This window comes from Pteropus vampyrus, unplaced genomic scaffold (genome assembly GCF_000151845.1).
Source record: "Pteropus vampyrus isolate Shadow unplaced genomic scaffold, Pvam_2.0 Scaffold6, whole genome shotgun sequence".
Lineage (NCBI taxonomy): Eukaryota > Metazoa > Chordata > Mammalia > Chiroptera > Pteropodidae > Pteropus > Pteropus vampyrus.
In genome coordinates, this window is record NW_011888787.1 from 54,764 (window position 1) to 78,365 (window position 23,602).

General features: G+C 49.4%; 3 protein-coding genes across 9 annotated transcripts in view; 2 read left to right on the plus strand and 1 right to left on the minus strand.

Moving 5' to 3' along the window:
• Positions 1-7,104: 7,104 nt before the first annotated feature.
• On the minus strand, positions 7,105-18,827 carry POLR3GL (RNA polymerase III subunit G like). 4 transcript variants are annotated; one of them, XM_023535106.1, is made up of 9 exons: positions 18,716-18,827; positions 17,489-17,826; positions 16,600-16,745; positions 9,715-9,844; positions 8,802-8,870; positions 8,430-8,486; positions 8,116-8,189; positions 7,888-8,001; positions 7,105-7,607 (listed from the first exon to the last, which is right to left on the minus strand). In XM_023535106.1, exons 1-9 carry the CDS (start codon positions 18,793-18,795, stop codon positions 7,521-7,523), a joined length of 1,095 nt encoding a protein of 364 aa, XP_023390874.1. In that variant the 5' UTR covers positions 18,796-18,827; the 3' UTR covers positions 7,105-7,520. The 4 variants fall into 4 exon arrangements, with proteins under 4 accessions (XP_023390874.1, XP_011364334.1, XP_011364341.1 ...); XM_011366032.2 differs by lacking the exons at positions 17,489-17,826; positions 18,716-18,827 and adding exons at positions 10,181-10,348; positions 11,974-12,070 and having other exon boundaries at positions 16,600-16,736; XM_011366039.2 differs by lacking the exons at positions 17,489-17,826; positions 18,716-18,827 and adding an exon at positions 11,974-12,070 and having other exon boundaries at positions 16,600-16,736.
• On the plus strand, positions 17,989-21,864 carry ANKRD34A (ankyrin repeat domain 34A). Of its 4 annotated transcripts, XM_023535102.1 has the most exons (3): positions 17,989-18,496; positions 18,983-19,046; positions 19,411-21,864. In XM_023535102.1, the coding sequence occupies exon 3, from the start codon at positions 19,527-19,529 to the stop codon at positions 21,012-21,014; it is 1,488 nt and encodes a 495-aa protein (XP_023390870.1). In that variant the 5' UTR covers positions 17,989-18,496; positions 18,983-19,046; positions 19,411-19,526; the 3' UTR covers positions 21,015-21,864. The 4 variants fall into 4 exon arrangements, with proteins under 4 accessions (XP_023390870.1, XP_011364361.1, XP_023390869.1 ...); XM_011366059.2 differs by lacking the exon at positions 18,983-19,046; XM_023535101.1 differs by lacking the exons at positions 17,989-18,496; positions 18,983-19,046 and adding an exon at positions 18,828-18,885.
• Positions 21,865-23,414: 1,550 nt separating this feature from the next.
• Positions 23,415-23,602, plus strand: part of LIX1L (limb and CNS expressed 1 like) — a 15,483-nt gene continuing 15,295 nt past the window's right edge. Inside the window, exon 1 of the mRNA XM_011366072.2 lies at positions 23,415-23,599. Within this exon, the coding sequence (XP_011364374.2) occupies positions 23,510-23,599 (90 nt within the window). The 5' untranslated portion in view covers positions 23,415-23,509. The remainder of the gene's footprint in view (positions 23,600-23,602) is intronic.

The following is a 23,602-nucleotide window of genomic DNA, read 5'->3' on the forward strand; positions in this document are numbered from 1 at the left end:
CTCAAGAGAGAACAGAGCTAGAGAAAGTAAAATGAGCATGAAAAGGGCAGGTCCTTGGCTCCCCCCATACCTCTGGACAGACTGGAAACACGACAGTGCAGTGACTCGGTGAGGCATTGGGAGGCAAAGCGTGGGGAGAGGAGCTGCCCCAGCACCTGGTCAACAACAAAGAAAAACAATCACATGGGAGCCAAAGGATAAGAGAGGGGTGAAGGAGGGACTTTTGTCCAGCTCTTTCAACAGCATACAGACCTTTTCCTCACACTCTTTCCTTGGACCACCCCTAGGTGATGGAATGCATAAGGTGGATAAGGAAAACATCTTACTGACCCTTTGATGACTCATCACCTGTACCGAGCACTATGACCTCAATAGTTCCAGACTGGGAGAGCAGAAACTTTTGTTCTGGGAGACGGCTGCAGATCCATCCAGGGCTGCTGGTCCTGGCCCAGTAGATAAGTCTATAGCCTAGAAAAAGTTCAAGGATCAGCCTTCCAATAGGGTGGTAGACAAGCACATAGACTCTGGAGCCAAACTATCTCAATTGAAATCTTACTTCTATCACTTAACAAGCTATATTTGGGCACCTCGTTCAACCTCTCCATGCTCCAGTTGATCTGTAAAATGGGAGATAATAACAGTTGCTACCTCAGATTATTATTGTGAAGATTTAAAAAATATATGCGAAGTATTAGAACAGTAGCAAGTAAAATGCTTGTTACCTAAAATAAACGAGGAGGCGTATCCACCACTGCCACTGCCATCTCGCTAAGTTCACTCCCAGGCATGTCCCCAGAATTGTTCTTCCTCTCTGACCTATGGGAAGTAAGGCCGTTCTCTTTGTTCCTCTCGATTTCTTGCTTGTTTGGGGAGCAAAACAGTGTGAGAAGAGGCCCGTGTACGGAAGCCGACTCCCCCTGGACTCATCGTGGTGGAGGACAGGTAGCCTGCTGTCGGCACTCCCATCCCTAGGCCGGGATAGGCGCTCTGCTCACCCCTGGCATCTCATGGGATAGCTCTGGGAGCACTAGAGTTCTCTCTCTCATACTCCCAGTGTGCCTCGCAGGCCTCTGGAATCTTCCGGTATTTAACTGAGCTTTCTTGACTTTTCGGAATACAACTCCAGGGAAAGCTTCCTGGCGTTTGGAGCGATAAACAGGAATCGAGAGTGCTGCATATACAGTGTGACATGACATCCTCATTTGAAGGTATTGCATCTCGTCGGGTTTTTTTTTTCCACGGAGGTGGACTAGACTGAGCAGGACAAAACCCAATGAACGAGAGCCAAGCGATGAGGCTCGGTTTAGCCTACTTAGATGATTCCTGTTTTGTCCTGGCCTTTCCCTTGGCTTGACCCTGCTATACTTTCCCACTAGGCTTGTTATGTAAGGAGAAAAGAATAAATAGACTCCGAAGGCTGGGATTTTTCTGACTATCAAGTGACTGGTCATCTCCAGGCAACTGAGTGATGGAAGAAAGAGGAGGACAGATAACATGGGACATAGTTGTGGGTCCCACGTGCTTTGAGCCCTGGGATGTCAGGCCAGGTCTGTTCTCATTCTTCACTGGGTGATGTAGCTACGGACTATCTCTCCAAGTCAATTAAATGGTCAGTAAACAGGTTCTTGGAAATGTCTGGCTGCGTGCCCAGTGTGGGTATTTTTAACCTCCCGGACAGATGGACAGAGGAAGGATTTCAGTTGCTGGGAGGGTAGGTGGGGTCAGGGTCGTGAGAACTGTGTTTCCCTTATATGGTTCTGTGGGTAAAGACCCCTCCCCCTCCCCTGTCTAAATTTGGACTTCCTCCTGCATCTATCCAGACTCACAGGTAATTCTTCCTTTGTCTCCTGTTCTCTCATTTCTCTCTATCCCTGGTCTTTCGTGCTTGACTCACTTTCCAACTCTGAGCACGGCTGGTTCTTGTTCCAGGCCACAAGATGTTTTTAGCTCAATATCCATGTAGATCAGGGAGACGATGGCTGGGCAGTGACCGGTGGCTCCCCTGGAGAAAGGCGAGCCTTCCAGCAGTACCCAGAGGCTTCTTTTCAGTTCTCCCTCCCCAAGCTGTCCTGCAGGAGAGCTCCAAATGCTCCAGCAACCTCATGCACCTCACTGCCCCCAACTCTTAGGAACAGAATTTAAGACCTTGGGAGCCCGGATTTGGGCCTCGTTTGCTTTAGAAAGTAGAAGAGATGGTGGTAGAGGTCAGAGGTGGCCAACGGGGGAGCCCATGGGTGGAATCAGCTTGCTGACATCTAGAAACCTGTATAGTTTCTTCCCGAAAATGTGAATTAGTTATAAACATTTAAAGACCGAATTTCATTAAAAGCTGCTGTTCTGACTTCTCTTAAAAAGCAGCCACATCCGATAACACTGAGCTCGCATTCCTTCACGGCATCAACCTGCTGGAGCCGGTGAGGCCAGGCCGCTGTTATTTGCTGGTTCTGTCCACTCCCTATTGCATTACACTCACCTGCTTCCTTCCTTCGTACCTGCCTGACTCCTGTCTGGCGCTTAGGTTTATCTTAGGTTGTCACTTCTGCTTGAAGTAGAGCTCCTCAAATATTTCCTCTGAAGGATCCTTAAGATTGGGGAGAGTGAACCATTTCCCCCGGGACTTCTGGAGCAGTCCAGAGTAGCCTGTCACAAGCCAGAAATGTCTTTGAAGTATGTATTTTAGGTTTAAAAAGTGCACATTTTTATTTATATCATGTAATATATTTGTGTAGTTTTAGTATAAAAATAATGTATCCCTCCCCCCCCCCCACACACACACAGCAGATCTTAAAAGTAAAATTGACACTCTGGAAGATGCACCACGTGTATTGTGTGGCTCCAAATACTCCTCACCACATCACTCATGAATAACCCAATTTAAGCAGCACAAAGCTAAAGACATAAGGCGGAGAGAGACATGGAAAGAAAGACATGGAGAGAGTCGAGAAGAGAAAAAGAATCTCAAAGACAATGAGTGTGAGAGACACGCTCTCTCCTTGGCACTAAGTCATCCTTCCCAGCCGGACCCAAGCCAGCTCCTGAGAAGTCTGCAGATGTCCCCGATATCTCTGGACAGGTGTTGGAGTGGTGGCTCTGAGTGAAAAGCAAGTTTCAGAATAGGAGCCAAGTAAGGGAGAGGTGAGGGGCCAAGAGCAGCCAAGTATTGTCAGACAGGAAAGATTGTCTAAGGATCAGGAGAGAGGCTTAGGGACAGGGAGTGGAGGGCCTCGAAAAGGGCTGGTCAGCGTTTGCCCTTTCTCCCAATGAGCCCATCTTTGCTTCACCTCCCTCTTACCACCCCTGCTTGAGAAAAATGAGGTAAAAGAGAGGAGGGAATTTCCTCCCGGCTACATCTCTGGCCATAGCAAGAGCGTAGGAGGATGAGTACTGGGGCTTCTTTTCCTGTCCAAATGGGATTCCATCTATTCTCTCTAAGATGGCAAATCCCCCAGGTCCGCAGAACAGACTGAGGTGAGTTCATTTCCCCGACCTCTTTTGGTGAGGCAAAGACAGGTCTAACTGATGATCTCCCTTCCGTTCTGGTAATATCGATGCTGCCCTGAGTGTAACAACGTTAAAGACAGAATTTGGGTATTTTCTCCCTTTGTCCACTGTATACCAAGAGAAATGAAATTACAGGATGGTAAGATTCAGGAAGAGTCAGGGGTCGAAGTTTTGGGAAATCCAGCCCACAGCTCAGACTCTGGAAGGAGGGGTGGTTCGAGAATGGAGACCAGTCCTGGACCCGGAGGTCTTGGAGACACAGCCCCTTCCTGCACTGGTCAGGACTAGGTTTGAGAAACCTCTGGATTCCTTGCCCCAAAGCTGTGAGTTCTCAAGGCTTTTGCACTTAGCCTCTCAGGTCTCGCAGTCAAGGTTGGATCACTGCCTTCCTCCTCCCTCCAGGACGAAAAAGGGGCAAATTAAGTCTTGTCGGGGATAAGGCAAAGGCTTTTCTGAGGTGACACTAGGAAACTAGGACTTCTTATTTCCAGCTCTTCAACCCAAATGACCTTCGGGAAAAAAAAGCGAGCCTCACTAGGGGAAAGGTTACTGGAGAAGGGGTCAACACTTGTCTGGCCAAATTAGCTCACTGACCGTTAGCATTCCTGTCCAGCTCATTTCTCTTTCCTGTCCTCTGGCCAGACATGCCACCCCTCAAGGGTGACAAAGAAGATCTGCCCCATTGGCTCCTTCCTCAGTCAGAAATTTCTTGGTGGGCTGCTTGATTTAAATCCTGGCTTGCAGATCATGATCTTAAATTCTGCTGAAGGGGTTGTCTCCTTCCTTGCTAGTTGATGGAATTTCTGATCCTCCTGCTGCTCAGGCCGAGGCAGGTTCTTGGAAAGGCCTGGCTAGATGCCCGAATTATCTTTAGCTTGCCCAAGCTGAAATTAAGGTGGGGACACCCGTGGATGGAACGAGTTCAGCAAAAGCTGGACACGTCCTGACCTTTGTCCTCAGAACCATTTGGACTCCTGCAGATGGAACAACATGAGCTTGAAGAATTCCTAGTGGACATTCTAGTCCAAAATCTGTTTCATATGTGAGGAATTTGAGGCTTGGAGACCTGACATGACTGTTCTGAGGACACAAAGCTATGGGGCCGTGAGACGAGGACCACAAGCCGGTGCTTTTCCTTATCGAGACGGCAGCCCTTCCCCTGGGCTCCGCTCCTAACCAGGCCGTTCCTACAGAGCCACCCTTCCTTCCACTCAACCAGCAAGAAACAGGAATAGAAGAAAGTAATTGTCTTTTCCTCATCAAACCAAAGGTGTCTTACCCATCCGACATTTGACCTTCCGATTTTTTTTTGATCTTTCAAACTGCACAATGCATTCAGGTCTCCCATCCAGCACTCTCTCAAACCATCTGAGTCTCTGCACTTAAATTTGCAGACCCCACTCTCAAGCTTCCTGCCCAAGGCGTGTGTGTGTGGTGGTGGTGGTGGTGGTGGCGGGGGGTGGCGGGGGTGGGAACCAGGAGGCTAGGAACACTAGGGAAAGAAGATTTTTGCCAGAAAACCCGCCCTGCCTGCGGCCAGTGCTGCCCAGGCTGAGGACGTGGGGGTGACCTGTTCAGCATAAGCAGGTGCTCAGTACAGGGCTGAGCCAGCACCGGGTGGGTCCTCTCTAAATGTTTACAAGCAGGGCCTCAACCTCCAGAGGAATGGAAGCCTTGCCCTGCCTGTTTACTGGGCCTTAGGCTTCAGCCTCAGCCTGCCGAAAGAGCGTGGAAAGTAGGGGAAAGGTCAATGAAAACAGTCTATCCCGTGCCTGGAACCGCCCTGGAATCTGGAAGCTGCTGGGTCCCATGTCTCTGGCTTTGTTCAGCAAGGTCACCTGCCAGGAGGTGCAGGAAGCCAGACGGGAAAGAGTCCAAGAATCGTCTGATCTTTCTGATACTTTGCCTTTGAGACAGTACAACTGATCCCCAGGGGTCACTGTAACCTTTGTCCTCCTTTCTCCCTCATTTTATGGGAAAAGGATGTGTGTGTGTGCTGGGGGGGGCGGGGCGGAGGGGGGATGTGTCTCAGTCCTCCTCTACTTTCTCTTGTCTAGAATATTCTTTATTTTCATTCTTTTAAGTTCTCAGGCTGGCCTGAGGTGGGATTTCAGGGGTTGGTCGTAACCCCAACATAGACATAGATACAGCTGACCGGGTCAAGACAGCCTGTGTACGTGTCGGGGGGAAAAGGGCAAAAGGAGATTTTTCAATGTCTTTTACTTTTGTTCTTTGCTGATTTCTCCCTAGCCACAATCACAGGCTAGAGTGTGACTGTGGGAAACCCCAGTGACAGGTCCTCTGGCCCCTCCCTACACCGTCCACTCAGAACTCCTCTGAGAGCTAGAAAAGGAAACAGACCAATTATCGCAAATTGCTCAGTAACTGGAATGTTCTGTTTCTATTCCTGTTTCCTTCTCCGTTCTCTTGGCTGCTTCTGCCGTAACACCTACTACTGCAGCCATATCAGGCTTTTTAAGGTGCTTTCCCTCAATGGAGTCACAGCCCCTGTGCAATCTTTAGGATGAGGTCAGAAGTATCTAACATTAGATTGCCTGTCAGTCAGTCACTTAATGCTGTAGGGAATGCCGTCGGCCTGCCTGAATACGGTTGGGGGATTTCTTGAAGGTTCTCCCGCATTCCATCTTAACTAAGGCTTCCTGGTGTTTGGTAGGGTTGCTCCCACAGCATCCACGGCATCGCAGGGATCCGGAACCACCTCCCTAAGTCAGCCCCTATCTGGACACGCAGCTAGTCCGTGACTGCTGCATGTCGGGTGGCTGGAACCAATCAGCGCATCTAGGGCTTCTTCAGAAGCCAATCAGAGCCTAGAGATGTGACCTCACCCAAGGGAGAGCTGTGTGGGCGAGAAATCATCGCTCAGAGCTGTGAGTGTCCCCAAGTCACTCCCCTCCTCCCCACCCGCATTACTTCCTGTAAAGCAACACCGCCTACCGTCTTTCCCCCAAGAAGGGAATGAGAAAGGCTAACCAAATTCCACAAAGGGAGAACCAAGAGAGAAAGTGCGACTCAGCCACGGTGGCTCCTAGAAATGGAGAATAGAATATTTAGGGGCTCCCACTGCAAAGACAGACCTTTCAAAGTGGGGTCTCCAGGGCCTGGAGGCCAGAGAGCCTGATGAAGAAGAATCAGCAGCTCCTCCCTATTCCCTCCCCGCACCTGGCTTTCTTGACTGTCCCCATAAAAATAGCTGCAATCGTTCTTTGTAAACAAGGACAAGATCAAGGTCATGTATGGGAAAGAGCGAGCCTGTGTCCCTGTGAATGTGTTGTGAACAGACACAATCACGTCGCCATGGCCTGAGGACCAGAGACTCAGAAGCCAGCTGGTCTCCGGGGTGTCAATGTTTTCCACTACTCATTCTGCACGTCCCTGCGAACGCATTTCGGGACTGTTCCTGGGCAGGGCTAGGTTGGGAGCAGGTGTCCCACGGTGGGTGTGGGAGGGAAAGGGCAAGGGACAGGAAGGCTGTGACCCCCAGGGTGTCACGCTGGACTCTGACAGGTGAGGGAACAATGGCTCAGCGAGGCGTCCCCTTCATTCCTCCAGCCCTCTCCCACCAGGCCTCGCCCTGGACAGAGAGACAGATAAAAACATTTTATTTAAAAATATAAAACTGGCCTCCTTCCTCCTAACAGCTCCCACCCATGATGATCCCCATAAAGAACGATAAAAAACAGGGAGGGGTTGTCTCAGCTCTTACAATTCCAGTTCCTCTTTTGACGTTCTTTCTTCTTTCGACCTTTCATACCATTAAGACATGGGTCCTCTGCCCTTTTCCCAAGATATCAGAGGTGATTCAAGGGTGGAGGGAGGGGAAGGGTAGAAAAGAGAATCTGTCTGTCATCATTCTCCATTTCTATCTCCAGAGACCAAACGAGTCATCTGGACTCTGAGCAAATGATTTTCTTGTCCACAAAAACCAAATAATAGGGACAGTTACTCTCTGTATCCTGTATCGAGAGAGAAAGCTCCAGGGTGGTGTTTGGGGTCCTTCTTCAGTAGATAGCCTCATCCATATTATCATCACTGTCACCCCCAAAGTCCTCTCCATTGTCGAAATAGGACATGATATAATCAGTTTCCTGAAACAAAATACATCCGGGTTTGCTTTCGGCATGCTCCCTTCTCCCTGTGTGCCAGGCCCCCTCCCTCCCAGCCACGCCATTCCAGGCCTGGAAAGCCTTTCCCGCTGTTGTCCACTCTTGACGAGGGCCTGGAGACGCTAAAGTGAAGGGCGCGACCTTTGGGGAGCACTTTCTCCTTTGGTTCTCCAAGGGCAACACCCCTGGTGGACAGAGTTGAGGTCCCCAGAGCTAAGGAGGGCGAGAGAGAGGGGCTGGCGGGGGAAGGAGGTCCCTCTACCTCTTCGTGTTCTTCCTCGTCATACTCTTCTTCTTCCTCTTCTTCCTTCTCTTCTTCTTCTTCTTTCTCCTCATCTTCCTCTGAAGTTACTTCTTCCTCCTTCTTCTCCAGGGTCTTATGTGAAGACAAATAGGAAGGCAAACTCAGACTCACCTGAGGCAGGCCCACGTGAGCCAAAGGGGAGGGACGGGTTTGAGCCCATGTGGGCTCTGCACAGGTCCTCCTCACCTCTAGTTTCTGTATAGTTTCCTCCTTATCTTCGGTGGTCTTAGGGGGCTTCTTGGGGAGTAGAATAGTGGTCCCTGGTGAGGGGATCAAAGAGCGAACCATCAGAGAGCAAACTCCCTTGTTAGCTTTCTACCCACCTTCCTGCGGAGACCATGTCACTCTGCTGCCCTCATGTGGCCACTCTGGTATCCAGCAAGAACATTGGGAGATGCAGGTAGGAATCCGAGGGGCTGGCAAGACCACCCGCAGCCTCCGCCCTCCTCCGGCTGATGAAGGAAACCTCTCTTTCCTCTGCTTTCTGCAGATACACTCACGCTCCTTCTGCAGTTTCCGCACTCGGATCTTTAGCTCCCGGGGTAGACGTCGCCAGTCTGGGAATGGTGGGAATATAAAAGTCAGTAGGACCCTGCCTGGGGTCTCCTGGGGGTGATGACCGGTTTTAAAGGAAAGCTCAGGGTTGGGATAAAGGTGAGGAAGGAAAAGGTTGCGCCAAAGATGCTTGGAACAAGCCCGTGGCTTGGATGCCTCCTGGGAGTGGGGACTACTTAATAGGTTTTTAGGTAGAGCCTGAGCGTGTATGTGCTGAATGGGGTGGAGGGAGGGACAAAAGAGGGTGCATGAGGCGGTGGCTTGGGCATCTCAAACGTTTGAAAGAGGGGTGGTCAACGAAAGGGCCCGTCACCTACCGGGATTCCAGTCGATGGCATTGTCAATAGGCCCTGACATCTGATATTTGTCTGAATAACGCTCCACATCTGAGGGGTCAGAGGCCAAGGGTCAAAGTTTTATCCTTTCAGAGCCCTAGAACGGGGTTATTCCCGAGGGCCCAGCCTTCTCGACACTCGGGAATTGTCTGTCCCCTCAGCCCAAATCCAGAGCCCAGGGGGTCAGCTTCACCGAGGACCTTCGATACTCTTCTAAACTGTCCCTTTGCCACCCAAAATGACGACGTTTTTGTTCTCTCTCTTAACTCAAAGGCATGACTATAGCGAGAGGTGGTACAGTACAGTAAAAAGTATACCAGAGAGCGAGCAACCAGGCTTCCATCTCTCCTTTGCTAGCTTAGACAAGGCCTTTCTCTCTCTGAGCTTCAGCTTCTCGGGCTTCAGCAGGGCTTCGGTGGTCCAGATTCTGCAGTGCTGTACCTCCACGGCAGTTGGTAAATATCCGCCCTCCCAAGCCTCCCCAGTGCGCCCCCTTCCCCAGTCCCTCCTGGTCTCCCTGACCTCTCCCCAATCCACTGGCCAGAGAGGTCATAGTTTATCGTTAGCACGGCTTCTCAGAGACCCAGCACCAGCCCCTCTTCTGATCGGTTGGTGCCTGTAATTCCAGATTGTTAAAAACTGTGATACGTCCCTCCATTCATACCTGTGAAATGGGCATCTTAATCCTTAACCTCCTACTGTCTCAAGATTATCGTGAGACTCAAAACAACCCATGAATACCATCGTGCATTTCAAATGCAGTGGTAATTATGATCCCCCCAGTTAGACGGTGAGCTCCTGGGCCTCTTCTGGCATCTCTGGCCCCTAGTAATGCCGAATAGAGGGCACTGCTCATGGAAAGCACTCAGAACAAGATGTGAGCATTCCAACTGACCTCTCTTGGGGACAGCTGGCCTGATGAAGTAGGGGAGCTGCCTCATGGCCCCTCGTAGCTCCTGCTTCAACGCCAGGACATATTCCCCCTCCTCTCCTGAGGGCAGAGGCACTGGGTGGAACTCCAAGGGCTAAGGAGGCAGAGACAGTGGTCAGTCCAGGGAGAAAACGCTGGAGTACAAATCCAGGAGGGTGTCTCCCCCCAATTCAACCCAATGCTCCTAATGAGCAAAGGGCCAGAGGAAAATGTGAGGAGCAACGCAACATTTTGAAAGCTGGGGAGCTGCGAGTGTGAGAAGTAAGGGTAGACACTTCCTGGCCTGGAAAACATGCCATGTGAGTTGGGAGCATAGAGACAGGAAGGGGCAAAGGGAAAATGGTTTTATGATGACCCCGGAGAAATCCGGGATCACACACGGTCAGCTAGGGGTACTCGGGAGACTTGGGAAGGGAGTGCGGACACTCACGGGGAAGAGCGGAGAAGGCTGCAGGGTGGGTGGGGGCAGAGCATCTCCCTTCCCAATGCCCACGGCCTCCATGTTGAAGGTCAGCTGGCCCCGGCCCCGACCCCGGCCCCCACCCCGGCTGGCCATGGTGGAGGGGGCCTGGGTATTCAGAGATCCAGTGAGAAAAACCTGATAAAGACAAAAACAAAGAGAAAAAGTACAGCAGAACGGATTGGAAGCTAGGGAGGTACGAGACACTCAAACTTTTCCCCCCTGAGACCTGAAAGGCCAGTGTAATTCAACAAATTTTGACTGAGAAGGTATAGTGCCAGGCAGGGTATTTTTGAAAATATAAACATGGATGAGACATGGTCGTAACAGGACAGATAACTGCACTATAGTGTAACTGTAGCACGAAGGGAAAGTGATTAGATCCTTGAATAAAACTTCTCTACCTCCCTAAGATAATTTGATGTTTATCACCATCTGCATTTCTGATGCATACGTGACCTTTGCATTCTTTCTCTTTCTGGCTTTCCAAACCCAGCCAAGCCCCAGTTCAATCCAACGCAATGCATTTCAAGAAAACATTTATTAAGCATATCCCGTGAAAAAGGTCGTGTGCCAGGCACTGCGGGGGTACAGGGATAAGTCACCAGTCTCACTGTCAGTGGCCAGGGTGGGGGTGGAGAGCTGGGGGTGCGGTGTGGGGCGGTGGGGAGGACCATTACGATCAAACTGATCTTTTTAAGTGCCACTTGGAAGCACAGACTCTTAGAATTGGAAAAAGCCATGGAGTTATCTAGTCCACACCCCCTCCCAGAGCATTACTCCACTCTGTAAGTTGTTAGTCATTCAGCTTCTGATGGCCTTTTCCTAGAAAGAGGGCACCTATTCTTCTCCAAGGCAGCCCATTCCACTGTGATCAACTCTGATGAATGAAAAGATCCTCCCGCTACTGAACTGAACTCTGCCTCTTGCCATCAATCCTCTTGCCCCAGTGAGAGGCAGCTAGGATGCTGAATAAATTACCAAATGAAAATGAAACTTGAAAGAAATGCTACCCCACTAGCAAGGGACACACCTAGCAACCAGATCTTGGTTTCTAATACCATTTTTCAATAAAAGGAACCAGGGCTTCTTGGAGAAATGGCTGAATCTAAGACTGGGGCAGGAAATATACAAGACGAGACTGAAGCATCTTGTAGTGCCCAAAAGTACTCAAAACAACAACAATGACCACTCACACACACACACATACACACGCACGCTCACACTGATGGGGCTATGTCAAAGGGGCATAAGAATCAACTGAAAGAGCTGCCAATGGCCAAAGCTGAAAAATTTGAGCAATAAAATAAAGTGGTACTGAATTCTAATCCTAAAAATATAAAATATCCGTGAGTCCATACTAATATAAATAAATGATTGAATAAATTAAGACACAGGGGAGAAAAGACAAAGCTCTCATGCAGAATTCCAAATAAATTATGTAGGGGGGATGGAGCGTGGGTGGAACTCCCCTCTCCTTGAGTGTGGGCTGCGTAGAGGGAATTTTGTCCAATACAGTTTTGGAAAGGGGGATTAATAACTTTACAGTTCAGAAACTGAACAAACACTGCTTCAGTCTGGGAACCAGGGTCAACATCAACAATATTAAATCATGTTGCTAGCGTGACCCCTTAATATGCTGTGATGAAGTGGCACTTTACCACTTTACCTCTGTGACCTTCTTCCCTGAATCCATAACCCCAATCTAATTGGGGGGGAAAAAAATCAGACAAATTCCAGCAGAGGAGCATCCTATCACATACCTGAGCAGTAGTCTTTAAAACTGCCAAAGACACCAAAAACAAGGACGGTCCCTTCTTCCACTGGAGAAGAGGAAGAGCTGGCCTCGCAGTAGCATTCCTGAAAATAAAGAACACCATCCCTTTTGTTTTCTGAAGTAATATATATTTATTCTAGAAAACTTGGAAACCCATAAAGACATTAAAAAAATACTTATTATTTCATGATACTTATTATATCATGTATTATTTCAATAAGTAAAAATACTTATTATATCATGTATTATTTCAATACATGATAACCACCATGTATTGATAACTACTATTAACATTTTAGTATGTATCCTTTCGATTTCATTTCTGTGTGTATACATACATATATGTGTGTATATGTATATATATGCACATACAGACATACATAATAGGACCAATGACGGCTAAATGTAATGTGGTGTACTGAATGGGATCCTGGAACAGAAAAGAGCATTAGGCAAAACTGAGGAAATGTGAATCAACTATGTCCTTAAGTAATTATAATTTATCAATATGTTTTCATAATTGTAACTAATGTACATACTAACATACTAACATATGATGCTAATAGTAGCGGAAAATCCACCAGGGCATATAGGAACTTTTGGTACTATCTGCTCAGCTTTTCTGTAAATCTAAAATTGTTTTTAAAAATAAAATCTATTAATAATAAAAAAAGAAACTCGAATAGCAATTCAAAATTCATAGTTTCTCAGATCGTCCTTGTTTTCGTTGATCTTGACAGTTTTAAGAGTACTGCTCGGGTGTATAATAGGACGCATGTCTGTTGGAATTTGTCTAATGTTTTTCTCCTAATTACATTGGGGTTACAGACTTGGATCACAGAGGTAAAGTGCAATTTCATCACATCATATTAAGGGTATATATAACAACACGTTAGAGAACAATAAGGGACAAAACAGTATATAATCAAGAATTCTTAAATTAGTGGTTCATAATACAATTGCTCCCACAGTCCAGAGAAGGGAGAAAGCTAGGAAGACTTGGATGGTAGATGGTGAGGAGAGGCTTTATAAATCACAAAGTCTCAAGTTTGAAAGGGCCCTTAAGAATCATGTGTTCATTCATTCAGCAGGTATTTATTGAGTATCTACTGTATGCCAGACACATGCTAGACAATGGGGATCAGAGAGAATCCTCTACACTAGGCATTTGTCCTTCCTCTGTTCATCCGCACTTAGTAAATTGTCATCCAGCTTCTATACAGAACGTATAAACGTTGTTAGTAAGCGAACTCCCTATCTCACTTTGCAGGCCATTCCATTTTGGGATAGTTGTTCTTCAATTAATAGCCAACGAATATGCTAGACAAGAAATATATGGCTCTGTGAAGGGCATTCACAAAAAATTATTTGGTTAAAAAAAATTTAAAAATATGTATAAGGTAATCTAAGTGGCCACACACACACACACACACACACGAATAAAATATTCTTAAAGGATATACACCAAAATTTAACACTGGTTAATTTGAAGTGATCTGTTTTGTTGTTTGTATTTTAATGTTTTCTTCTATATCAAAAGGGTATTGTTTTTGTAATAAGAAAAATATTAAGTTAAATTTAAAAATATAAAGTAACAGAATAGTAGATCAATCTAATAATATGCAGCAGGAAGGGGAGGGTAGAAAAACGTGTCTGGGGAATCTGGACAGTGTAAAGTCCAACTGCCACAAAAAAAAATGTGAAGAAAAAATGGCAGTTAGTTAATAGATTGTGATCTGATTGAAAGAACATATGAGGGGAGAGAGGATATCTCATGGAGTAATAATCTGTCTCCATGTCTTCAGGCCCTTTCCAGGGAAATGACACTCTAACCAACTGGCTTAGGTATCTTTCCACTTGACAAATACAGTTCTAGCAATGGAGATGGGAGTTGTTTTGACTGCAGAACAGTGCGGAGTTAAGAAAAGGCCATGAGCTTTGAGACTAGACAAATCTAACTCCGCTGCCACATACTAGACAAAGACGTGGGGTAAAAAGAAGACAATTTTTAATTTAATTCAGGCAACAAACTGGTGTTTGGGAACCTGTAAACCATCCACCTCCACCCCACTCAGCTCAGGAATCTACAATGAGTTTCTTCTATTTAAGATTGTGATTGAGTCTAAATTCTTGAAAATATTTAAGGTCTCCCATAATCGGGTCGAAAACTGTTCCTCCTTAACATCAACCCTTCCTAGCGGTCACCCCTGCCTTCCCCTTCCCCCAAAATAACATTTCATATTCATTATACTCATTCTCAATTATGCATAACTGTGTATTGGGGTAAAGGTTAAGAATAGGCTGCAACAAAACATACAGAAAAACAATTACATCAAATTTAACATGTAGGCGGGCACTACATGTAGTAGTACATGGATTTGAATCCCAGTTCCATCATTTCCTAGCTACATAACCTTCAGCAATTTATTTAATATCCCTAAACCTGTTTCTTCAACTGTACGATGGGAAAAATAATAATAAAACCATCTTAATTCATTCGACAAGTGTTTACTGAGTGCTTGCTGTGTACCAAGCACTGTTCTAAGTGTTAGGGCTACAGCAATGAGCAAACCAGACCAAAAACTTCTGCACCCATGGAGTGTCAATGGAGCTCACATTCTAGGGGAGTTAGCAATATATGACTATTTCAAGCCAGCAGACTGGGCGAGATCCCTAAAGGAGTGAATGTAAACAGAGAAAAGAGGAGATCCAGGGATTGAAGCCTGGAACACACTAATGTTTAGAGTTTCCTGTATTTGCAATGAATAAGACAAGAAGTTAACACTCATTATATTAGAACTCACAGAAATCCAAGTGAAAAGAAATATCATCCCAAAAGAATAAATGTGCAAACGACATGAATAGGCAATTGACAGAAGTACGGCCTATAAAATCACTCTTTACCTATCAAACTGACAAAGATTTAAATAATAATCGGGCTGTCATGAGTTTTTCTGAGATGGACACTGTCATACTTCGCTGGATCACAATCTTTCGATGGAGCAGTTTGACTCCTTGAATCAACAGCCTTTTATATGTTCATATCCTTAATCCAGTAACCCTACTTAGAAAAAATCTATCCTCAAGAAATCATCTGATATATAGTCAAGGATGTTCATCAAAGAGCTATTCATAGTAGTAAAAAATCTGAAATAACCTAAATGGTCCAACAAGAAATGAATGGCTAAAAAAAATCGAGTATCCATTTTATACTACCATGTAGCCATAAAAATGACTTCAAATAATGTTTAAAGGCAGAAAAATATTCATAATATAAAGTGAGAGGAACAGGACATAAAATGTATTCATTATATGGCCATATTTATGTAATATATACACACATACACACATATGTACACATATGTACACATACAGTAAAAACATTGAAAGGATATATATTAAAATAATGGTTTTCACTATATCGTGGCCATGAAATAACAGGCATTTTTATTTATACCTTTATGTGTTTCCGAATTTTCTAGAATAAGTGTGCATCACTCCTATAATCAGAAAACAAAAGGGATGGTGTTCTTAATTTTTAAGAATATTACCACCAGGACACCTCTCCCTCTTTTACAATGGAAGTGTGGAATGCATTTTATCAAGCTGCATATTTGTTTAGAATATCTGTTGAATATTAATCGAAGAATAAATATGCCAAAATGGAATGACCTGCAAAGCGAGATAGGGAGTTCGCTTACTAACGACGTTTCGGTAGAAGCTGGATGACAATTTACTAAGTGCAGTTGATCAGACGGAGCACGCAGGCCTAGAGTAGAAGATTCGCTCTGATCCCCATTGTCTAGCATGTGTCTGGCATACAGTAGATGCTCAATAAATACCTGTTGAATGAATGAACACGATTCCTAAGGGTCCTTCCAAACTTGAGACCTTGGGATTCATAAAGCCTCCCCTCACCATCCCAGTCCTACGAGCAATTGTATTATGAACTACTAATTTAGGAGATCTTAATTATATGCTGTATTGCATTTTATTTCGTCTTTCATTAATTATTCCCTAATTACATTAGGAGTTTTAATTCTGCATCCCCAGTCAATTCCATTCAATTAACCTTTATTGGGCATTGTGTATTAAGTACTACAACTTGCCCTGCAGAACCTTATATTCTAAGAAGAATAGAAATATTGAAGAGAGAGCGTGCACTTAAGCGCTCTAAGGAAGTATGCGTAAAATGCTATCATCAGACTGGGGAACAATTAATTCTGCAAAAAAGGAGGTCCAGGAAAGCTAGGAAGGAGGTATGCGTTCGGCTGAGTCTAGACAGATAGCAGGAGTCTGTCTGTCAGGCTCTTAGGGAGATAATATTAGTAGATTCAAGGGAAGCTGATGCCACTGCAAAGAGTCGTAGGTACAAGAATGAGTCTTTCTTACTTTCTGTTTTAATATCTCTCGCCCATGTGCAAAAGAAAACTACGGTTCTCTGGTATACAATCAATACAGCAAGAGGAGCCCAGTGGAGAAAGGGTAGGGAGCCAGAAGGGGGCTGATCCGCCAGACCGCGTTGTCTATCTAACCTGCAGCTTGGCCCTGAAGAACCAGTTTGGGAAATGTGGGACCGAACCAGCTCAGCGCCACCAGGTCGGAACCTTACCTGCTGCCCCTCCCCCACGCGGAGCCCAAGCCGCAGCCAACTTGAAATTTGCTTGTCTTCCTCGAGCTGGTGGCGTTCTGGGTCCGCCTCCCGGAGCTCCCCATTGGTGAATTCTCCCGGCCAATCTAGGCGAAGAGGTCCGCCCACTGGAAGCCGAGGAGGAGACGCAGGGAGGGAGAGAGTCAGCCGGAACCAGGCTTGGGGAGCCCCGCGCGGAGACAGGTGGGGTTGCAGAAGCGACCAGGGGTCAGTTATTTCCAACCTCGTCTCAGACGGAGGAGCCCCTGGCTGGCGAGAGTTCACAGAGGGAGCCTGACACTCAGATCTCACCGAGGGGCTCTATTGACTGAGTTCGCATAGAGAAATGAACCCCTATGAAACCTGCTCATTAGGGATCAGGCTTTCTGTGGCTCTGGCTTCGTAGCTTGGCCTCTCCTCCATTGCTCCAACCTTCCCTTCGATCCTACCCTGCTTCCCTCTAGCACCACCAATGAATACTTCTTTTCTAAAAAAAAATTTTTTTTTTCTTGTGGGTTGCTGCCATGTCTGTGAGAAGATGGGAAGAAGGTTCGGGGAAGGAAGGGTCAGGAATCAAAGAACCGGAATTGGGGGAAGCAGAGCAGGAGACCAGTGTTTTCTGCATTTTCCGCTGTCTTCCAGCTCCTCCCAGGCCCTTGATAAAGTGAGGAGCGGTGTGTGGGGGGGGGTGGGGGGGGGGGGGGGGGGGAGGGAGACCTACTTTCACAAAAACAGAAACAGAGGGAGAGTCAGGAAGCATATAACCCAGAAGTCAGAGAAAATGGCCCTGAGGGTGGAGACTCTGAGTTTGGAAGGCCGTATACAGGTGTAGTGACAAATGCCCAGTCTTTGTAACAGGACAGAAACAGACCTGTGAGGCTTTGGAGAACTTGCTTAACTTTCCTAAGTCTCAGTTCTTTATCTATAACCAAGGATAGTTCCTTCCGTATACTGTTGATGTGAAGATTGGAGATAATGTCTGTAAAGTACTTGGCGCACAGTTGATGTCCAGTCAATGGTAGCTGGTAAAATGGAAAGCTGCCCTGCAAATAGTTCTCTCTCCTCTTCTTCCGGAACACTATTTTTAGTATCTTGTGTCTGGTGGCCTCCAGCCTCTGAATTCTCTCAGGTGAGTTTTCCAAATCCTTAGGATTTTTTTCTTCATCCCTCACTTCCCCTGATGCCTTCCAGCTGGACACAAACTCATTCCTAAAATATGCAGATGGAAGCTATGGTAACCATGGAGACAGGGCAGGTGGCAAGGAGAAGCAGAGAGAGAAAGAAACCGATTGCAACAGATAGGAAAAGACTTAAGGAGAGATTTGGACAAAGACCTTCAAGCAAGACGAAAAGATAATGAGACGAAGCAAGACAGATGCGATGAGAGAGGATGTGTTACAACGTTTTCTCTCTTTTCTCTGCTCTTTTTCTATCCCCCACGCCGAATATGGGGAGGAAGCATCTGGGAATGCCCATTCCTGTATCTAAAAATGACCTGATATCCACCCTCCTCATACTTAGCTAAGAAGTCTGTACAAAGGAGCTGAGGTCCAAGTTTATCTGTGCTGTGTGTTCCGTTTTGGGGGAGGTAGAGTGAGGATGTACCGCTGTGTCTGACTCCAGCTCCCCTGGCATTTAAACTACGAGAAGCCAGCCAGATCTCTTGCCTCTCTCTGCACAGTATGGACCCCGGCTGTGGATCCCAATCGCCTCTCTCCACCACTCTGCACAGGGTGCCCTGTGCGGTCCGTGGTAGGTCAGGTCTGGCGCACAGGCGCGCATAAGCACACAAAACGCGGAGAATGGGGACCTGAAGCTCCATGAAGAACTGGGATGGTCCCAGTCTGGGTCGCGGAGGAATCTCCCAAGGAACATTTAGGTTTGTTGGGGCCGAGGGGTGGCCGATTGAGCAAGGGGAGTCAGGATTGGTGTCTCTAGGTTTAGAGGGTTTATGTGTGCATGGGTGGGGGAGCAGTTTGGTGCCGGACGCCCCCACCCGCAGAGACTAGGCTATAAATAGCAAGGCAGAGCTCCGCCCTTCGCACCCCCCCCACCCCAGCTTCTCTCCTCCCGAGCCGGCGCTGTGCCCGGGGCGCACCGGGAGGAGGGACCAGGATCCGGTGCCCGGGCGCAGATACTGACACCAAGGGAATCCGGGTGCCCCCCCACACACGCCATGTGGGCCCCCGGGAACCCGGCTCCGCCGCCCCGGCTGCCTGGTGGCCCTGGCTTGGGTCCTGGCCGGGCGGAGATTCTGCGGACATTCAGGTATCTGGGCGCACAGCCTGGGAGGGGAGAGAGCAAGGAGTGATGGGGAACGTAGCAGGGGCAAAAGAAACCCCCAATTGTCCCCCACCCATTTTAGGTCCCAAATGCAAGCTGCTTCCCTCCCCCCATTCCATTTATGGGGCTGTGGCAACCTACAAGAGGTTAGGAATGGGTATGTGTGTGAATGTAGGGGTGCATGTGCGTGGGTGGGTGGTGTTCAACCTCCTAGAAAGGGGGATTCCAAGTGCGGATAAGAAAAGGGGGATGCTGGAAAGGTCTGGTAAGCCGTGGGGTGAGGGTGGGGATGCGAAGATCTGCGCGTGCACGTACGCATTTGCACGCGCGCTCGCCCTTCCCACCTCCTCAGGCATGCGCTGGGGGGAGGGGGCGGCTCAGAGGCATGAGTTAGTAGAAGGACTGTGTGCCGCGCAGTGGCGATCTCCCCCGCCCCACGCCGGGTCCTTCCACCGCTGCCTCAGTTTCCCCGCCTGACTCCGTCAGTAAGATCTCTTGTCTTTCTCGCAGGGATTGGCTTCGCCACTGAGCCCTCAGGCCTCTGCCAGCCACCACCCCCACGCCCCTAGCCTTCCTCGGCAGGTCCCGGTCCCGGCTCCACCGGTGCTCTCGCCCCAGCCGCAGCTATGCTGCACACCGAGGGCCACGCTCTCCTTCGGGCCGTGGGTCAGGGTAAGCTCCGCTTGGCCCGTTTGCTTCTGGAGGGGGGCGCCTACGTGAATGAGGGTGATGCCCAGGGGGAGACTGCGCTGATGGCGGCCTGTCGGGCCCGCTACGACGACCCCCAGAACAAGGCTCGCATGGTACGCTACCTCCTGGAGCAAGGTGCGGACCCCAACATCGCAGACCGCCTGGGGCGCACCGCCCTCATGCACGCTTGCGCCGGCGGTGGGGGTGCCGCGGTGGCCTCGCTGCTCCTTGCCCACGGCGCAGACCCCTCAGTCCGAGATCACGCGGGCGCCTCGGCGCTTGTCCATGCCCTGGACCGCGGGGACCGCGAGACCCTTGCCACGCTGTTGGACGCCTGTAAGGCCAAGGGCACGGAGGTCATCATCATCACCACCGACACCTCTCCCTCGGGCACCAAGAAGACCCGGCAGTATCTCAATTCCCCACCGTCGCCGGGGGTAGAGGACCCCGCTCCTGCTCCTCCTAGCCCGGGGGTCTGCACCTCCCCTTCGGAAATCCAGCTGCAGACTGCAGGGGGAGGACGGGGGCTGATATCGCCTCGCACCCAGGAAGAAGAGGAGAAGCGGGACGTATTTGAATTCCCTCTTCCTAAGCCCCCCGATGACCCCTCCCCTTCTGAGCCGCTCCCCAAACCACCCCGTCACCCTCCGAAACCACTCAAAAGGCTCAACTCCGAGCCCTGGGGCCTAGTGGCTCCTCCTCAACCGGTCCCGCCCGCGGAAGGGAGGCCGGGGTTGGAGCGCCTGACCGCCGAATTCAACGGCCTGACCCTGACCGGTCGACCGCGTCTTTCCAGACGTCACAGCACCGAAGGCCCCGAGGCCCCGCCCCCGTGGGCGGAGAAAGTGATGGGTGGGGGTCCCCTCTCTCGCCGAAACACAGCGCCAGAAGCTCAGGAGTCTGGTCCCCCTTCAGGGCTGAGGCAGAAACTGAGCCGCATGGAGCCGGTGGAGCTCGACACCCCCGGAAATATGTGCCCCGACTCGCCGGAGTGCAGCCGCCCGTCCCTGGAGCGCCGCCGGTACAGCGCCTCCCCGCTGACCCTCCCTCTGGCGGGCTCGGCTCCCTCCCCGCGCCAGTCCCAGGAGAGTCTGCCGGGGGCTGTATCTCCGCTGAGCGGGCGGAGGCGGAGCCCCGGGCTGCTGGAGCGGAGGGGCTCGGGGACGCTGCTCCTGGACCACATCTCGCAGACGCGGCCGGGTTTCCTGCCCCCGCTCAACGTCAGCCCCCACCCTCCCATCCCCGACATTCGCCCCCAGCCCGGAGGTCGGGCGCCTTCGCTGCCCGCTCCTCCCCAGGCGGGAGCGCCCGGCTCTCCCAGGACCAAGCGAAAGTTGGTGAGGCGCCACTCCATGCAGACTGAGCAGATCCGCCTGCTGGGGGGCTTCCAGAGTCTAGGGGGGCCAGGGGAGCCAGGGCGCTGAGAGGAGTGAGAGGAGCCAAGGAGGGTGGGGATGAGCACCTTGACGGGACAGGTGAGAGAACCAGCTCACACACACACACCGCGGACATAGGGGTCTCTTGCATGTGCTCATGGGCACGGTGCACGCACACATGGGCAAACGTGTCCGCAGCACAGTTACTCTTATCTGCAGGGAAGGGTAAATACTCTTATTTATTGGTCATATAGACACATGCATTCATGCCCTGATCATTTCACATGCGTATGGGATCCCTTGTGTACCCACAGGCACAGCGCACACTGGGCCACTTGTGCTAGGGCCCCAAATGGGTCCTGGGCCGAACTCACTCGCGTTTGTTCAGAAGCAGTAAGTAGGGAACCCCTACTTATGGGTAGTCTCCAAACTCTGCTCTCCTACAGAAGCAATTCCTTGCTTTCCACTACACCCTGCAACACAACCCGCTCATGATTTTGCACACTCTACCCGGTTCGGGAGTATTCCACCCTGCTCTGCAGGTCTACGCTTCTCTCTCCAGGCCTGGCTCCTTGTTCACACCTGTTTCCAGCCCTAACCACTGTTCAGGATATCTTCTCCACTCTCCTTGGGGGTTTCCTGCAGCAACCCCCAGACTCAGTTCTGCTGCTGCCCTTCCTGCTCTCAGCTTTACTTCTCCACTTCCTGCTTTTTATTCCCTCCCTGTCCCCCCAACTGATACAACAGGTTGTCTCATTTTCTCAGGGGGTGGGTCATGGGCTCTAAGCTGCTCTTCGGTGTGTCTGAGTTTATGAACACCCCCGCAGGTGGAAGTGGGGAGTAACACTAAATCACTCCTCTCTCCACTTGACATATCAAATAAATGTGTTCAGAAGTCTCTGTTTTGTCACTTCTGCCCGGGGGTGTGGGGTGTCGGAAAGGAGGAATGGGGGAGGGAGGAATGGGGGTGCTGCTAACTACAGCTATAATGATTTAGGGGATGCTTAGAGGTCCTCCCCCACCCCATTTCTTTCCAGGAGACCAAGTGACCAATTGTGGTTATAGAAGGAAAGGCAAGAGTCCTGTGTCCTGAAGGTTTTAAGGCATTTGACAGGGTTCCATACTCCCAGCCTCCCGTACATCCGGCCTCAAATTCTTTAAGATTCCTACAAAAAGTGCCCCCCCCCGCCACAGTCAGTAGATATATCCCAGTAGATTAACTGTCCCTCTTCCAAGCTTCCTGTTTCTTGACCACGCATAGTATTTCCTTGGGGTTTGTCTAACTTTCATCTCACCAGGTCCATTTTACCCATGTTCTTCTGCTTCTGGCTTCTATTTCCCCGTCCTTGATTTCAGAGCCATTGTAGGGTGGAGAGAGAGCTATTTAGAGAAAGAGAGAGAGTGGGGGAGAGAGAGAAACAGACACACACACACGGGGAGGTGGGAAGTGGAAGGGAGGAGTTATTACAACCTTACTCAGGTAAAAATGGCATGATGATGGTCAACTGACAAAGCGTGTGTGGTGTGTGTGTTTATATGCACATGTAAGAGTAATCAGAGGAACCCAGCCTGACAGGTTTTATGAACAAGGGTGCCTGTCCTAATCTGCCCCTTGGACCTCCCAGTTTGCTGCTTTTCTGTATATATTCTAACTCTTCCTCCAACTCCTCCTAACTCTCCCCTCATGGGAGGTAAGGGAGCAGCCCATTCCACTCTTTCTTACTCCCCCAACTAAAGATAGGTGAAATCGGAAAATTACCCAACGATGTTGTATAATGAAAAAATCAAATATTGGGAATCAGAAAACCTATGTCTGAACCCCCCACCCCCCACCCCTTTGCTATCTCCTAGGTATTTAATTTTGGGCAATTTATCTAGCCTCTCTGAGTGTCAGTTTCCTTATCTGTAAAACAATAAAATCTAGTTAGTGATTGGGATTATTAAATAAGACAATGCACTAAGTACATTGCAGAGTGTCTGGCATGCTGTAAATATTTGCTCATTAAATGTCAGCATCTTTCCTTGCTTCAGCTCCACCGCCGATTGCAGGGACAAATCACAACACTTCTCTGAGCAGGTTTCCTCATCTACATCTACAACATGAAGTAATCAGACAACCGATCCCTAAGTATCCTCTCACTCTGTCTACAGTTCTCCCTAGCCTTGCTTCTTCCAGGCCTATCCCCCTCCCGCCCACCCTGCTCCCCCAAGCCTCGCCCCAGGGGTTTGGCTGGCTTTCCGCTATTCCCAAAGATGTGCCCAAGCTAAGCTCTCCTATAGAGGATATCGCTTTCTCTCTTTGCAATTGGGTGCTCAGAATCTCCTCCCTCCTCAATATTTTGCCTATGGCGGAGCTAGAGCCCGCTAGCTCCCGCCCCCTCTCCGGTGATTGGCATAGGACGCGGCTCGTCCCCGCCCCCGCTTGACTGACAGCTGGGCTCCGGCACCGCCTTCAGTCCCTGGGCGCTAGCTGGCGGGGGTGGCTGGGACCGTTAGCTCGCCAGGCTGGCAGGCTCCGGGCCGCTACTCCGCTGGCGGCGAGGATGGAGACGATGCGAGCGCAGCGACTGCAGCCTGGAGTGGGCACCGGCGGGAGGGGCACCCTGCGAGCGCTGCGGCCCGGAGTGACTGGGGCG